Source organism: Ceratotherium simum, chromosome 33 (assembly GCF_057802395.1).
Source record: "Ceratotherium simum simum isolate JZ-2026a chromosome 33, ASM5780239v1, whole genome shotgun sequence".
NCBI lineage: Eukaryota > Metazoa > Chordata > Mammalia > Perissodactyla > Rhinocerotidae > Ceratotherium > Ceratotherium simum.
In genome coordinates, this window is record NC_141932.1 from 4,916,287 (window position 1) to 4,932,898 (window position 16,612).

General features: G+C 62.6%; 2 protein-coding genes across 2 annotated transcripts; both read right to left on the reverse strand.

Moving 5' to 3' along the window:
- Window positions 1–255: 255 nt before the first annotated feature.
- On the reverse strand, window positions 256–2,626 carry NAT14 (N-acetyltransferase 14 (putative)). The gene is made up of 3 exons (XM_014794425.2): window positions 2,462–2,626; window positions 1,940–2,057; window positions 256–1,417 (listed from the first exon to the last, which is right to left on the reverse strand). The coding sequence occupies exons 2-3, from the start codon at window positions 2,009–2,011 to the stop codon at window positions 869–871; spliced, it is 621 nt and encodes a 206-aa protein (XP_014649911.1). The 5' UTR covers window positions 2,012–2,057; window positions 2,462–2,626; the 3' UTR covers window positions 256–868.
- Window positions 2,627–2,754: 128 nt separating this feature from the next.
- Window positions 2,755–9,968, reverse strand: ZNF628 (zinc finger protein 628). The gene is made up of 2 exons (XM_087421086.1): window positions 9,842–9,968; window positions 2,755–6,603 (listed from the first exon to the last, which is right to left on the reverse strand). Exon 2 carries the CDS (start codon window positions 6,596–6,598, stop codon window positions 3,437–3,439), a length of 3,162 nt encoding a protein of 1,053 aa, XP_087277212.1. The 5' UTR covers window positions 6,599–6,603; window positions 9,842–9,968; the 3' UTR covers window positions 2,755–3,436.
- Between the last annotated feature and the right edge of the window lie 6,644 nt (window positions 9,969–16,612).

Consider the following 16,612-nt stretch of genomic DNA (forward strand, 5'->3'; position numbering starts at 1 on the left):
CACACACACACACACACACACACACACACACACACAGTCACTCTCTGCACCAGGCAGCTGTGAGGCGGAAAAAATTCGGTAATGGGGAGCGTGAGTCAGAGGGCTGGCAGGGAGCGGGGCGCCTGCCGTGAGCTCATCGCCTCCCTTCTCCCCGTCCAGCACCCCCACCGACAATTAATGTCAACTCGGGGAAACAAGGAGCCAGACAGAAGGGGGGTTCTGAGGTGGACTGGAAAAGGCATCAGAGAGAGTGAGACCAGTGCACAGCAGTTCCAGGCTTTATTAACAAACGAGTGTAAAAACCCAGATGGGCCTGGCCGGCCCTCTCGGCTCTCACGGCTCTCACCTTCCCCGGGAAGGGCCAGCGGGCCAGGCAGCCCTGAGCTCATCCCCTCCTCCCCGGGGGCTCTCCCTCGGCAGACAACCCTCCCCTGCAAAGGCTCAGCTAGCTCATCCCCTCCAAGCACAGGAATCAAACTCCAGCCCATTCCCAAGAGGCCTTGTCCCTATTCTCCGCGTCCCCACCCCAAGTCCTAACCCTTGGGGGGACAGCTGTGCTCAGCCTCCTCTCCACCCCACATCCCTCTCCCAGGCCCATAGCACAAACAGCGCAGACTTTGCAGACAGACAGACCGAGATTTCTCAGTGCAGACAGAATCTGAGGCAGGGGATTAGACAGATTGACCTCTCTGAAAAGTTCAAACACTACAGACAGCCATCAGGCTGCGGTGGGGTCCCTTGCCTTCTGCAGACCTGTTTCTGGGCCCTGGGTGGGCTGGGGATTCACGGAGGGAGGGCATGAATGCGCCTGCACACAGTAGGTACTGCCTAAGTGTTGGTGTTCCTCCCTCCCTGTCTGGGTCTGGAGTCACAGGTCTTTGCTGAACTCTCTCACCAGCGTGTAGCCCATGCAGCCCCAGCTCCCGTCGGCCTGGTACCCACAGCCCTCCAGCATCCCCGCCACGCCCCAAGCTGCCACGGCCACCGGAACCACGAGCCGGGCCCGGGGCTCCCCCATGCCCCCCGCCCAGGCTCGAGCCCGGGATTCGGCAAAGGCCAGCAGGCGCCTGCCCACGCCTCGGCGCCGGTGCCAACGGGAAACGGAGAGGCGGGTGACCCGGGCCCCATCCCCGGCGCTGCAGCCCGGGGCCAGGGCCAGGACCCCGCACACGTCCCCCGAGCCGCGCACTGCCACCCAGGGCCCCCCCAGACCGCCTGGTGGAGGCAACGAGCCCCACCGGGCCCGCAGGCCCAGCTTCACAGCCGCCACAGCCAGGAACACAGGCAGGAGGAGGGCCAGGGCGAAGGAGGCCAGGACGAAGCGCAGGCCACTGCTGGCCGCCGCCAGGAGGAGCAGGGCTGGCGGCCGCGTCAGGGCATGCAGGGCCACGCGGTTCTCGGTGTCCTTCACACCAGCCTGTGGGCAAGAGAGGTAGTCAGGGCGGGGAGGCTTGGCCCTCCGTCACGATAGGGCCCCCGTGGGCACCAGGGACTAGGAGAGAGAACGGGACCTGCCAGGGAGGGATCCAGGGTGGGGGCTCCCGAAGGAGAAGGGAAGGAGTTGATGCGTGGTCAGCTCCACAGCCCTCCAGCTGTTAACACCCCGCCTGACCCCCAGGCGTGAGAGAGGGCGCTAGAGAAAGGAGGAGTCTTGCCAGGACGTGGCTTAGGAGGAAATGATGGCTCCCCAGGGATCCCGGCTGGCTCAGGCACGTGACCGAAGCTACTCACACTGGGGTCCCCGCCCCCCCAGGCTCATGGTGCCCCCAGGTGCCCCCTCCCTGCCACCCCCAGGCTCATGGTGCCTCCAGGTGCCCCCTCCCCCCCCCCACAGGCTCATGGTGCCCCCAGGTGCCCCCTCCCCGCCCCCAGGCTCATGGTGTCCCCAGGTGCCCCCTCCCCGCCCCCCCAGGCTCATGATGCCCCTGCTGGCTCTCACCTTCAGCATCTCCAGCACCAGCGGTTTCTCATCTTCCCTCATCTCCCGCACAGACAGGTGGCTGGGGGCCATGGCAGCCCCCAGGCTCCCGCTCCCCCAAAAGGGAGCAGGCGTGCGCCTGGTGAAAGCAAGCAGTGAGCGTCAGGAGGGCACCTCTCGTCCCCAAAGCGCCCCAGGGGTGGGGACCAGCAGCAGCACGTCCCAGATCAGGACACTGCAGACGCTTGGGGTCCCCAAGCAAGGAACGAGACAGCATAGGCCTCCCTCCACCCAGCGACCTTTCTCAAGTCTCCAGGGGTCCCCCCTCCCGCCCGCCCCGTGGTGTTCAGCGATCTACCCCTAAACGCCCTGTGAACGCCAACACCTTGCAACCCGAGGCTCCCGCCCAGGATCCGGGGCTGCCCCGGGGAAGGGGGTGGTCAGCGAAACTCCCCCCACAGCCGGGGAATGGGCCGCGCTCCCCAACCCCGGCGCCCGGCGCCCCTTCCCCCCACAGTCGCAGAAGCAAGGACACGCAAGCACCTCTGCAGGTCGCTTCGATCCTTCGACAAGGTGTGGGGGCAGCAGGGTCGGGAAGGGGTCGCCGGCGGAAGTGACGTCACACCGCGCACGGAGGGGGGCGGGGCGGTGCCTGCACTCGGCCTTAGCAACTGTTGCCAAGCTCCCGGCGGGGGCTCGGGGGAGTCCGGGCGTGGACTGGGAGGGACCGGGCAGGGAGCGGCGCCCCTGCCGGGGGTGGGGCGGGGAGAAGGAGCCATGGAGAAGGGGGCCTCTGGGAAGACGGGAGCAGACGCTGGCGGGGGAGGGGCCGGCAGGGAGGGGATGGGGGCGGTGGGACCCGGCGGGGTGGGGCGGGGAGCGGTACTCACCCGGCTCGCGGAGGGTGAGCTCAAGCTCGCTGCCCGACGTTCCCTGGTTGCTAAGCAACCGGAGCGCTGAGAGGGGGCGGCGATGCGAGCAGATCAATTCTCATTGGCTCCGGGGCCTTCGTGGGAGGGGCCGTGCCAGCATCCCGAGCCCACTAGCTCCCAAACTCCCCCACCCCAGGAACCTCCACGCCAACCCACCTGGGCTCTCAGTGACCTTCAGATAAGCATTCCCATCCGCCTATCTTTCAGATGACAGGAGGGGTGGGGTGAGTTACAGCGAACAAGTGGCTGAATCCGGATTCTGGATTCCAACGCCTCCCCACTACAGTGACCACTGCATCCCTTTTTTAAGCATAAACCGAGCCCCACATAGAAGTGGCTGACCCCAAGACGCAAAGCAAGTCACCTGCGAGCCAGGAAGCAAGAGATAAGACTCCAAGCTCCCAAGCGGTGGTTATGGCCATGACATTTCCCTCCGCGCCCCTCCCCACCAAAACAAAACACAGAAGAGGAGGTTCTGGTCTTTATTAGCAAGCCCGGCCTGCAGCACCCCTGCCCACAACCCAACCCAGGCAGACAGAAAGTCGGGGTCTCCGTGTGGGGCGGGAAGAGGTACCAGTGGTTCTACTCAAAACGTGTGCACCAGCTGGACTGCGGGCAGAGTCTGGACAATCTGGATGGAGGGCAGGCCCTGTGGGGTCATGCCCCCAGGCACAGCTCCTGCGGGGACCACTTGTACCATCTGGGAAGTGGGCGCCGCAGGGATGCCCGCGGGGATAGAGGCTGGGCCAGGTGGCGGTGGGGCCAGCAGCTGCAGCGTGGCGGCGCCTCCCCCAATGCTGCTGTTCTCCAGCAGCTCGGTGGTCGGAGCGCTGCGGATGATAAGCAGTTTCTGTCCCGGGGGGCCGGGGGCAGGCGGCTCAGCCAGCCCCGGGGGGAGGGTCTCTACCTCCTGCACACACAGCTGAGTCTGCTCCCCATCGGCCCCGCTCAGCACCAGGACGCTCTGCAATCCCTCATCGGTCTGCAGCGTCTCAAAGAGCACGTCCTGGACCACGCCAGCGCTGGCCTCACCGTCACCCGGCTCCCCGGGGCTGGGGCCCGCCAGCAGTTCCTCTGCTGCTCCACTCTGAACCACCAGCAGATTGGGGGCCTCAGTGGTCACCGCTCCCGCACTAGGATTGGACAGCTGGCCCGCCACAGGCTGGAGCTGGACCGTGGTCACTTCCTGGGCTGGCTGGAGCTGGACCGTGGTCACCTCCTGTGCCGGCTGGAGCTGGACCGTGGTCACTTCCTGTGCCGGCTGGAGCTGGACAGTGGTCACTTCCGGGCCTGGCCGGAGGGGCTGCAGCTGGACCCCACTCATTTCCTGTGGCCCTGCCTCCCCAGCCCCGACATTCTGCAGAACGATGAGGCTCTGCCCTCCCCCGCTGGCCCCGGCGTTGCCCCCTCCCTGTACCCCCAGCCCCCCAGGGCCGGGCAGCCAGACTACTCCAGTCCCCGGTCCAGCTTTCCCCACTGCCCGGGGGCCCTGTCTTGCGCGGCTGCCCCCACCACCAGTACTGGAGGAAGGCAGCAGGATAAGCTTGGGGGGTGCGGGTGGGGGCGGGGGCGTAGGGGGCTGCACGCTGCTGGGGATGAGCTGCAGGCCTTGGGCGGTCTGCACCAGGAGGAACGTCTGGGAGTTGGGGGCTGCCGGGCCTGGGGGCGGGGCCTGGGCCGGGCCCCCTGCCACCTCGAGGGAGAGCGTGGCCTGGAGGTGGGGGAGGACATGGACATCTTGGGTGGCAGAAGGGGCTGGAGCGGCAGCCAGCGGGGCAGGGGGCTGGGGGCCGGCGGCGGCGGGGGCTGCGGGGCCGGCAGCCGCGCTGGCCGGGGCGTGCGTCCTCAGGTGCCGCTGCAGATACGCGGCCATGACGAAGCTGCGGCCGCAGATGGGGCAGGCAAAGGGGCGCTCGGCCGAGTGGGTGCGCTGGTGCAGCAGCAGGTTGGACGAGTGCGTGAAGGTCTTGGGGCAGAGCGGGCAGCGGAAGGGCCGCTCGCCCGTGTGCACGCGCTGGTGCTGCCGCAGGTTGGAGGTCTGCGCGAAGCTCTTGCCGCACACGCCGCAGGCGTGGGGCCGCTCGCCAGTGTGCACGTGCCGGTGGCGCCGCAGGCACGACGTGTTGCGGAAGGCCTTGCCGCACTCGCCGCAGGCGTAGGGCCGCTCGCCCGAGTGCAGCCGCAGGTGGTACTGGTAGTGCGAGGACCACTTGAAGGTGAGGCCGCACTGGCCGCAGGTGAAGGCCCGCAGGCCCGTGTGCACGCGCTGGTGGATGGCCAGCAGCGACGAGCGCTTGAAGGCCTTGCCGCACTCGCCGCACTGGTAGGGCCGCTCGCCCGTGTGGTCCCGCAGGTGGTAGCGCAGCCCCGACGAGCCCTTGAAGGCCTTGCCGCACTCGGCGCACTTGTAGGGCCGCTCCGCAGAGGCCGGGGCGGGCGCGGGCGGCGGCGGGGCGGGGGCGGCGGAGGCCAGCGGCTCCTGGGGACAGGTGACCTCGGCGGCCTCGGCCTGCGGGGGCGGGCGCCCGGCCGCCGCCTCCTCCACGTGGCACTGCTGGTGCGCCAGGAGGCTGGCCAGCTGCGGGAAGGCGCCGTCGCAGCTGCCGCAGCGGAAGGCCTGCCCGGCGGCCGCCCCGTGGCTGTGCTGGTGGCGCGAGAGGCCGGCCACCGTGCGGAAGGACTTCCCGCAGGGGAGGCAGGCGAAGCCCGGGGCGGCGGCGGCAGGAGGGGGCTGCGGCAGCGGGGACGGCGGGGACAGCGAGGGCGGCGGGGCCGGGGCAGCCTTGGGCGGCTCAGGGGGCCCGTCCTGGGGCGCGGGCGCCACCTCGGGCCCCGGGCAGGGCTGGTGCTCCAGGAGCAGCTCCTCGCTGCCGAAGCCCAGCTCGCAGCCGTCGCAGCGGTACACCAGCTCCACCGTGGTCTCGGCGGCAGCCAGGAAGAGCTCGGGCACCACGGGCGGGGGCGCGGGCGGCGGGGGCGCGGGCGGGCTGGGGGCCGGGAGGTGCCGCGGCAGGAAGGCGGCCGAGCCCAGGGCCTTGGCGCCCGGCTCGCGCGGCGCGGGGGCGGCGGGGGCGGCGGCGCCGTGGGTGCGCTGGTGCAGCAGCAGGTTGGACGAGTGCGTGAAGGTCTTGGGGCAGAGCGGGCAGCGGAAGGGCCGCTCGCCCGTGTGCACGCGCTGGTGCTGCCGCAGGTTGGTGCTCTGCGTGAAGCTCTTGCCGCACACGCCACAGGTGTAGGGCCGCTCGCCAGTGTGCACGTGCCGGTGGCGCCGCAGGCTGGACGAGTTCTTGAAGGCCTTGGGGCAGTCGGGGCAGGGGTAGGGCCGCTCGCCCGAGTGCTGCCGCAGGTGGTACTGGTAGTGCGAGGACCACTTGAAGGCCAGGCCGCACTGGCCGCAGGTGAAGGCCCGCAGGCCCGTGTGCACGCTGCGGTGGATCTGCAGCAGCGACGAGCGCTTGAAGGCCTTGGGGCAGTCGGGGCACTGGTAGGGCCGCTCCCCGGTGTGGCCCCGCTGGTGGTACAGCAGCGCAGACGAGCCCTTGAAGGCCTTGGGGCAGTCGGGGCACTTGTAGGGCCGCTCGCCCGTGTGCGTGCGCTGGTGGTGCAAGAGCCGCGACGACCACCGGAACGACTTGCCGCACTCCCCGCACTCGTACTGGGCCGCCGGCGCGGGGGCTGCGGGGCCCGGCTTCTCCGCGGTGCCCTCGGCGGTCGCGGCCGGCGCCATGTCCGCGTGGGAGCCGACCATCACACCTGGTGGGGATTCCAGGTCAGGGGAGGGCAGGCGCTCCCCCCTCCACGCACACACCGCACAGTCTCAACCCCACCCCCACCCCCACACGCCGGCCCCTTAGGAGGCAGGGGCCCCTCAACGCCCACCCACGCTGCAGGGAACCTCCCTCAGGACTAGGGCTTCCAGTGGTCCAGGTTTGCCCCGGAATGAGAGACTGCCAGGTGCTAAAATGGAAACTTCCAGGCGAACTGGGAGGAGCTGGTCACCTGCCTTAGGAAGTTGGCCATCTCCTCCAGGAGGATGGACAGGCCTGAGGCCAGGCACTGCCTTTAGGGCTCTGCTCATTCCCTCCAAAGATGGGCAGTGTCCCTGAAGAAGGCTGGGGGCTCTCCAGCACCCCGGCTTCCAGTCGTTAACCCCTCTCCCTCTAAAGACCTCATCCTCCACCCTGCCTCAACACCCACTCCCACTGCCGTCCCCTAAACCCTTCCACTCCAACTAAAGCCCCCGTGAGCATCTCTCCACCACCACCCATGGTGCTTGCCCACTCCCTCTTGGCACCCTAACCAAAAATCCCCAGACTCCAGATCTAGGATCCTGCCGGCTCTGCACCCTCCGTCCCCTATCCGGTCCTGACTTCCCCTCGGTCTCCCCTTGCATTCATGCCCGTGGATCTCCAAGCTCCCTCCCGGTCGCTCTGCACTGCTCTCGCTGCGTTTCTCTGGTCCATTCACTCCCCAGGTGATTCTTGGCATGTTTCTTTTCTCCCCAAACCTCTGTCCTGTCCCCTCCTGCTCTTAGCAGGTGACCCTGCCACTGATCTCGTCACTGAGAGAATGAAAGCAATCAGAAGAGAACTGCGTTGCCACCACCACACCAGTGGCTCTCAACGGAGCAACCAAGGCCCCCGACCACAGGGCCCCGGGCCAGGCACACCTGGCAACGCCTGGAGACTGTTCCGGTTGTCTGGTTGTCGATCGGAGGGGCGCGTGCTCCTGGCATCTGGTGGGTATAGGCCAGGGACGCTGTTCAACATCCTACAATGCACAGGACAGCCCCCTACACCAAAGAATGATCCGGTCCCAAACGCCGAGGGGCTGAGGCCGAGAATCCTGCACTGCCCCTTCCCACCGGCCTGCTCCTGGCCCGGGGACTCTGACTTCCCACCTACAGCAATTTTCCTCCTCTCCTGGACCATTCCCACCAGCGCACCCGCACAAGCTATGTCCCCCATCTTTAAAACAACAAAAAGCCTTCACCCCACCTCCCCCTCTGACTACGGCTTCATTTCTCTCTCTGCTGCAAAGCAGCTCACAAGTGCCATCAATACATGCTCTTTCCCATCTCAAACCCTGTCAATCAGATCCCCCCACTCCCTGAAGTCTCTGCTCCGCCTGCAGTGGGTCCCTCCCTCCTTAAACCCCTCCCCTTGGCCTCTGAGGCACCACTCTCCTCACTTGCCACCTCATCTCAGTTCCCGGTGCTGGTTCCTTCTCATCTCCCTCACTTGTGGATGAGCGGAGCCCAGGGCTGTCAACCCCTGGTCCTCTTCCTCGTCCACGCTCTCTCTCTGGGGGCCCTCACCCACTCTCACAACCTATAAATGGGATGACTCCAAAACTGACCTCTACTTGACACCTCTCCTTTGAACTCCAAACCCCTGCTAGACGTTTGGATGCCTAATGACACCTCCAACTAAACACGCCCAAAATCTAACTCACTTCTTTTGCTCTCCCTCTGCCCCCACCAACCCTCCTTCACCCATAGTCTTCTCCATCCCTGAAGACAGCTCTATTCTTCCTCGGCCAAAGCCTCGGGGCCTCCTCACCTCCTCTCTCTCTCTCTCACTCTCTGTGAACAATCCCTTGGCCGACTGCTCTGTTCCAGCAGGAGCATACTTGGAGTCTGGCGACTTCTCACCAGGTGCCCCACTACGACCTCTGTCCAGGACACCAACATCTCCCTCCTGGGCAGCTGCAGCAGCCTCCTAACAGATCTCCGTATTTCCACCGCCAGTCTGTTCCCAGCACGGAGGCTGAAGGGAACCTGCCAAAGCCTTCCACAGCTCCCGTTTCAGAGGAGAAGACAAACCCCGTACAGGAGCCTCCAGACCTCCCCAGGGCCCATGGCCTCCTCCCCTGCCTGTCCCTCCTCCTGTGAGCCTCTCCGACCCTCACACCACTCTAGTCACCCAGCCTGGCCAGGCACACCTGCTCCCACCTGGGGCCCTCGCACAGCCCCTGCCTGGTACCCCCTTCCCTCCCATGTCCACAGAGCTCCCTCCCTCACCTCCAAGTCTTTGCTGAAGTGTCACCTCAGGGAGGCATTTCCTGACCTCCCAGCCTACTTAAATCTGCAACCCCTGCCAACATTCCTCCATCTTTTTCTCTGGCTTATTTTTCCCTCCACAGCGTTTATCACTTTCTAACCTACTTGATAATCAGGGTTTCCCAGCCTCAGCCCTGTTGAGATCTGGGGCTGGACCAGTGTCCAGGGGGCTGTCCGTGCACTGTAGGGTGTTGAGCAGCATCTCTGGCCTCTACCCGCCAGATGCTAGTGGCATCTTATTCACTGTTGCCTCCCGGCGCCTAGAATGACGCCTGGCACAGCGAGTGCTCAGTGAACGCATCTAGAATGACCGAAGGCTGGGCATCCCCTTTGGACAGGCTATAAAGACTCCCTTTAAAAAGGTGAGCATCTCCTTTAAGATGTAAGCGGGTCCTTCTAAGAGACTAATGATCCCAGGAAGCTGCAGGAGCCTTTCAGAAGGCCGGGCATGCCTTAAACAAGAGACTTCCGTGCGGTAGAGCAGCCGGGGCCCATCTTATCCAGTGAAGCGCACCCCCTTCAAAAGGCGGGACCACACCCTTCCATCAGGCGCGACTTCCCCTTTAAGAGGGTGCTCCCACTGCACACCCATCTCCACCTTTGTCGAGCTAAACTGGGGACTGGTTTGAAGCCCCCAGGAATCAGAAGCTTTCCCTTCAATATGTGGGACACTATCACCTGCCTTTAAAGAGATAACCCGTTCTTAGGTGGCGGAAAGCGGGAAGCTCTATGTAAACTGCAGAACCTGCCCCGCCCCTCTAAAGACAGCCGCTAGCCCTTTAAAAGGGCGGAGCCGGTCCAGCGGGCAAAAGTCGGAGGTGAAGCAGCGCCCTTCCCTTTAAGGCATCCCTTCCGGTTTCACGCTCGCCGTTTCCCCAACGTCTCCGCCCTCCGGTCCCTCCCCCCACCCCCACCCCTCCGGTCTCTCACCTGCGGCCCCGACCGGGGTAACGAGCCGGGGAGACCCAGGGCCGTCCCGCGGGGGCCGACGGGAAGGCGGGGCCCCGGCAGCAGCGGGGCAGGAGTGGGGGCCGGGGAGGGGGGCGGGGCGCGCTCCCTCCCAACGGCCCCCGGCGCGAGGCACCCAACCTTTATCGGTGGCCTCTCGCGCACACAAACCCCGACGTCGCCGTCGGCACGTCACCACGCCACTTGCGCCGAGGCTCCGCCTCGCCCCTCCCATTGGCCCCCGGCTGGCGCGGCGCTGACGGCGCGAGGCATCCTGGGAATTGTAGTTCTCCCCGGATGCCGGGCACCTGGTCCTTGCGGCGGCCGCAGGGGTCAGCCCGAGGCCCGGGAAGGCCAGTTCGAGACGCAGGGTAGCACATTCCGCTTTATTAGTGTCGATTCCTTCTCGTCTGTAATAGACACCCTCTCGGGCTGCGCGTTTACCGACCAGGGGCGTGGTCACTAGTGGCCTGACCCCCATGCCCAGCCCCTCCGGGGTCCCATTTCCCCGATGGGAAAACCGAAGCCCGCAGTGCTCCCTGCCCCCCAGAGGTCCCAAGTGCTCGCAGTTCCCGGGCGTGTGCTGCGTGCCCACGTGTGCGGTTGTGCGGGAACCTGAGCCCTGCTGTGCGGGGGCTGCCCAGGGCACCGGGGACCCCCGAGCCTCATTCGTGGCCTGGGGGCTTCGAGGAAGACGAAGCTGTCCCAGATTCCCTGTTTCTCCTTTCCATGCTCAGCTCCCGCCAGCCTCCGCCTCGGAGCCATACTGACTTTTCTGCGGGTCATCCAACACAGGGTTTCTCCACCGCGGCACTAGTGGCATTTGGGCCGGTTCATTGTTGTTGTGGGGGCTGTCCTGTGCATTGGAGGGTGGTCAGCAGCATCCCTGGCCTCCACCCACTAGAGGCCAACAGCACTCCCTCTCCACCCGCTGCCTTCCCCCACACCTATGACAGCTGTCTCCAGACATCACCGCGTGTCCCCTGGTTGAGAACCATTGCCCCAAGGCAGTCCCCCTCAGCCTGAGGGCCACTTCACATGCTGTTTCTCAGACCAGAAGGCTCTCCTACCCCATACCTGCTCAACTCCGGGAAAGCCCCCTATGCTAGGTAGGGTCCCATTCCATGCTCAGCGGCACTCACAGCAGGGACAGGGCCTGCCTTTGCTACCCAAGTGTCCTCAACAAGCAGCAAGGGGCCTGATCAGAAGCAGGTGGTGCTCTGTTGAATGAGTGAATTTTTACCACCTCCCATACGGTTTCCCAAGGCCCCGAGGCAGGCTGGAACTCAGGCGTGATCTGAGCCGATCTGGACCTGTTCCTGCGCTGCAGGGTCTTTGTGAAGTCTCCGGCGAATTCACGCATGTAAAACCCTTGGCTTCCAGCTCAGCCCAAACGTTCCTTTCACTTCAGCTTTTACCTCCCTGGCCAGAAAGCAGGCTGCCCAAGGCACTGGGAGGGACAGCTGAGCAGAGCTCTGAGCTATGGAGGAGTAAAGAGGGGGAGACAAGGATGAGGGGAGGGTTGCAGCCGTCAGAGGTGGAGTTGGGAGGCCCTGCCCCCTGGGGTCCGTCCCGGCCTGCATGCAGAGCTCTTCAATGCTCCAGGCCCCGCCCCTAACGTTGGCTCCGGATGGAAGGAGGATCCCACGCTGGGTGGGGGTGTGGATGTGGAATGTGCTGCCCAGCTGGCTACCTGTCAGCGCCCAGCTCACTCAGCTCATCTCAGGCCATTTTGGTCCCTGAAGTAGTGAAAGGAGTTCTCTGTGCAGCCAGAGCCCCAGCCAGCTCCATTTACCTGCCTGCTGGGAGGTGTAATAAGGAAGGTGGGAGCGGCAGAGCCCTAGCCCCGGCCCTTGTTAGCTGTCTCCTACTTTGCAACCAGGAAGCAAGCAAAGGTTTTGAAGTTAATGACCTCCGGCAACTGGCTCCCACTCTCTGAGCCTGGCTCCTCTTTGGCAAAAAAAAAAAAAAGGTAGTGCAGACTTGACAGGCTCATTTTCAAAAGAGAAGTAACAGCGCTGTGGGGCAAGCAATGGGACACCAACTCTGAGGCCAGCCCTGTGGCTGGCTCTCCAGGCCAGGGAGGAATCTCAGGGACACAAATGGGGGGAGGGCTTGTTCCCCGAGTCCATCCCTGAGATGGACCCCTCATGGAACCCTTGTGTGTAGAATCCTCTGCATAGCCCTGCAAGGGACACCATGGGCCCCCATACAGACAAGCAAACTGACACAGATAAGATTACAGGAAATTACCAGAGACGCCCAGGCCAGGCCCTGTGGTCCGGACCCAGGCCCCTCCCCAGGCCTTGCTCTAGAAGCTGGGGACACAGCAATAGGGAGCAGAGGAGGACAAGAAAAGTCCTGTCCCAGTGAGTTTACAAAACTACAGGGGTTAAGGGGGTAATAAATGAGATGCCCTACGCTATGTGCTGCTGAGTGCCTCGGACAAAAGAGGAGCAGGAGAGGTGGACCCAGCGTGTCCAGGGCTGCACGCGGTTAGTGACGGCCTCCTGGGGTTCAACTGTGGAACCAAACAAACATCTGGACATATGCCTCTCCAGGCCCCAGGCATTCTTGTTTCTGGCCAACACCACCCCACCCCAGGTGCCTTTTGGGGGAACTGACCCCCTCTAACTAGACTGGCCATCTCACCCAGCCCCAGTCCCTCAGAGCCCCCACCCTGCCAGCCAGGTGAATCATGCTTCCGGGGGGGAGGAGGCTGAGAGTTCGGACTGCAGTCTTTGAGGGTGACTAAGACCCACCCAACCCTTCCTGGGGACCTAGGCTGTCACTCATGCGCCACAGGCCCTGGGTGCATGCGGGAGCGTCCCTCTCCATCTACCCCCATCCCAGAGCTGTCAGCCAACATAGGATGGGCAAAGGTCTGCCCCCCATCCCGAGGAAGGCAGCCCCACCACACTGGTAGCTGAGGGAGAGAAAACCCTGGAGAAGGAGCTGGGGAACCTGGCCCTTGTCCTCTTCCCCCACACTCCCCCCAGCCCTGCCAGCCACACTACAGGCAGTAGGGGATGTCTCCTGGGCTTCTGGGACCGTCCGGCTCCAAGGAGGCCTGGCCAGGGCTAGAGTCCAGGCCCTGCCCACATTAATCACAGAGTGGGGAGGGGGCTCAAGTTCCACTTACTGTGCCTCCACCAATGCTCCCAGCTCTCAGATGCCCGAATACTCCAACCCACCTCCCTGCCCTCTAGAAGGACGGGGGTCTGTGGTGTTTCGCTGCATGGACATTTGATTCTGATTTTGGTCACTCAATCCATCACCTTGGTGGTGGCACAGCCTGTGCTCACTAGAGCAGAGAGGATTAGGGGCTGGGGCAGGAGGTGTGCCTGGAGCACCTGCCCCCCACCCCCAATATGCACACACTCCGGGGAGGTATCTGGAGTAGAGACAGGACTCCCGGGGCCGGAGACTAAGAATAAAATCCTTTTTCACACACCTGGAGTAAAGAGAAGAGTGATGCACTTTAACCAAGGGTGGGGGGCGGGGGCAGGCAAGAGGAATCGCCTGGGTCACGGCTGTTGGCTGGTTCCCAGGGGAAGGGAGCCAAGGGGGCCGGCCTGCTCCTCCCACAGACTAAGGATGCTCCTTTCTGACATATCTTGGGGCTCCCGTGAGGTGCCCCAGCCTGCCCTGTCCTGACGAGTCTCCCCACATGGAGGGGGTGTCGTCCTCAGTTCACTGGGGGGTAAATAAAGGCCCTCTGAAGTCTCTTGGCCAGGCACAGAGCCAGGAGTTAAAGTAATTTCCCATAACTAGGAAGTGATTCCTGTAACCTGGAAGTGAGTCCTGTAACCAGGAAGTGATTCCTATAACCTGGAAATGATTTACCTGGGAGTGTATCCAACCCTAGAGTCAACCCCCATCCAAGGCTTATCTAGCGGGTCTCACATGTGTGCTCAGGAGCCCATGGAGGCTTCCTGGAGCATGGGAGCCAGAGGAGACTCCTCACCCACCCTGGAGGAGCCGGGGCAGACTCCCTGGAGGAGGACACAGGGTCCCATCTGTACAGGGAAAACAGACCCTTCTGTTTGAAGTACAAAACTGTGGAGAAGGAGAGATACACACCGAATCCCCTCCCCAAGAGTGGCCACTGCCCTCTGTGATGATCCACAATGAACCATGCCTTGGATAACAAGCGCTTTCTCTTCAGGTGGCGGGGCCTGTGGATATGAGGGGCATCCATCCCATTATACGGCAAAGGTGCAGGATCCTGACAGGCGCAGTCAAGATCCCAACTGGTTGACCTTGAGTTAATCAGAAGGAAATGCGGTGGTTAATTTTATGTGTCACCTTGACCAGGCCACAGGACGCCCAGATATCTGGTTCAACACTGTTTCTGGGTATGTCCCTGAGGGTGTTTCCAGAAGAGACAGCACTAGAATCAGTAGACTGACAAAGCCAATGGCCCTCGCTGATACGAGTGGGCATCAGCCAACCCACTGAGGCCTGAATAGCACAAAAAGACAGAGGAAGGGTGAATTTGTTCTCTGCCTGACTGCTTGATCTGGGACATTGGTCTTCGCTCGCCGTCGGCACTGCTCGTTCTCAGACTTCAGACCCAGGCTGGAACCTACACCAGCTCTCTGCTTCTCAGGCCTTTGAGCTACACCACTGGCTTTCCTGGGTCTCCAGCTCACAGACAGCAGACAGCAGACCATGGGCTTCTCAGCCTCCATAATCACATGAGCCAATATCTTATAATAGATCTCTTTATATATATATGATATATATATGTATATATATGATAATAATATAATATGTGTAATCTCTCTGTCTGTCTCTCTCCATATATACATGTATATCTCCTTGGCTTGTAGACGGCCGCTTTCTCCCTGCGTCCTCGCCTGATCTCCCTCCACACCTGTCTGTGTCCAAATTTCCTCTTCTTATATGCACACCAGTCATATTGGATTAGAGCTCACTCTAATGACCTCATTTTAATGTCATTACCTCTTTAATGACCCTGTCTCCAAATACAGTCACATTCTGAGCTACAGGGGGTTAGAATTTCAACATATGAATCTGGGGGGACACAATTTAGCCTATAACATTCCTCTTCTCAGAAGAAAAGATATGAAGCAAATATGACTCCTCTGAGTTCTAGGCTGGGGACACCGGGAAATGTCCCTCTGTAAATTTTTACAATAAGTTTTAAGGGAAACAAAGTCCCTCTGGGACTGAGTGAGAGAGAGAAGCAGATGAGCAGGGTAGAAGCAGGGAGGGACAAGCCTTGTCTGGGCTCTTGGCCTGGCACTGACACCTAGTGTCCCCCTTCTCCAGATTGGAGGGAAATTTAGGGGCAGGGTCTCCACATCCCAGGTGCAGTGAGGCCTGCAAAGGAGGTTGGGGCATAGCCTTGAGGTCTGGGCACTACCTCTGCCCCAAACCGTCCACAGCTTCCCATCACTCTTGCCCTCGTAACCCAACTCCTACCTGGCCTACAAAGCCCTGTGGGTCTGGCCCCTGTCCACTTCTCTGACTTCACCTCCTCCCATCGCTCCTTCTCTCTCACTCCACTCCAGCTTGCTCCTGCCTCAGGGCCTTTGTACCTGCTGTGCCCTCTGCCTGGGAAGCTCCTGGCTGCCACCTCTCCTAGTCAGGTTGCAGGACAATTGTCTCCTTCTCAGAGAGGACTTCTCTATCTGAAGGGGCACCGTTCCCCCATCCAGCCTCCAACTTACTGCCTCCTCTTAACACCTTCACGGCACATCTGAAGCTGGTATTTTCTTGTTTACAAGTGTCTCCCTCCCAAACTCCTACACCGACAGACTGGGCTTGTCTTGCTCACCACTGCACTCTCAGTCTCTGCACAAGTAGGCGCTCGATAAATGTTTGTCAAGTGACTAAACGTCCCTCCCCAATTGCCAGGGCTGGGATAGGGGAAAGGAGCCTGGGGAATATCTTCTACTACCTGGAAGGGTCTCAACAAAGATGAGACAAAGCCAGCCCCCAGCTGTGGGTGATTCTTATCAATGACGGAGACAGGAGGAGAAGGGCCCAAAAGTCCCAGCCACACACCCTGTGCCCGGCTCCAGCACCAGCCTGGGATGTTGGTGCCCCCTGGTGGAGCATCCCAGGTCAGAGCCTGCAGGGTCGGTGGCCCTGAGTGTGTTCTAGGCCCTGCCTGGCCAGCGGATGTTGCCCTTGGCTCCTGGTGGCGTGGGTGCGAGCCAGCTCCTGGAGCTGAGCTAGCAGAGGTCATGCCCCAGCCATATGGTGGCGGCCCCGTGCCTGTCTTTGGGGCCTGGACCCTGACTTCCAATCCTCCAGACACCTGGGGGTCCACTCTTCCCCCCCCCTTGCCGAGGGACCCTGGACCCTCACCCCTGGGCCTGAGAGCAACAGGAGGGAAACCCTCTGGGCCATTCCCCAACACACACACACACACACACGGGACCTGCCCTGGTCAAGACAGAAATTGAAAAAGTGAGGCCAAGAGACACACCACGCCCCCCACGCCTGTGCCCACGCTGCCTGGTCCCCCACTGTGGCATGGCACACCATGGTAGTGGGTGTGGGAGGGGCAGCAGTCAGTGAGTATGACTCTGGGCATCTGGTCGACCTACTGCTCCTGCTGGCCTCACTGGTTGCTGCCCATGACATGCTCACGAGTAACTGGACCTCTGCCAGCCACTGGCACCAGATACCTTCACCATGCAGGCCGCCACACTCAGTGCCCGTGGCTACCATGCCGCGGCCTGCCTGGTGGCCCCCGCCCTGAGTCCTGGGCCTGGC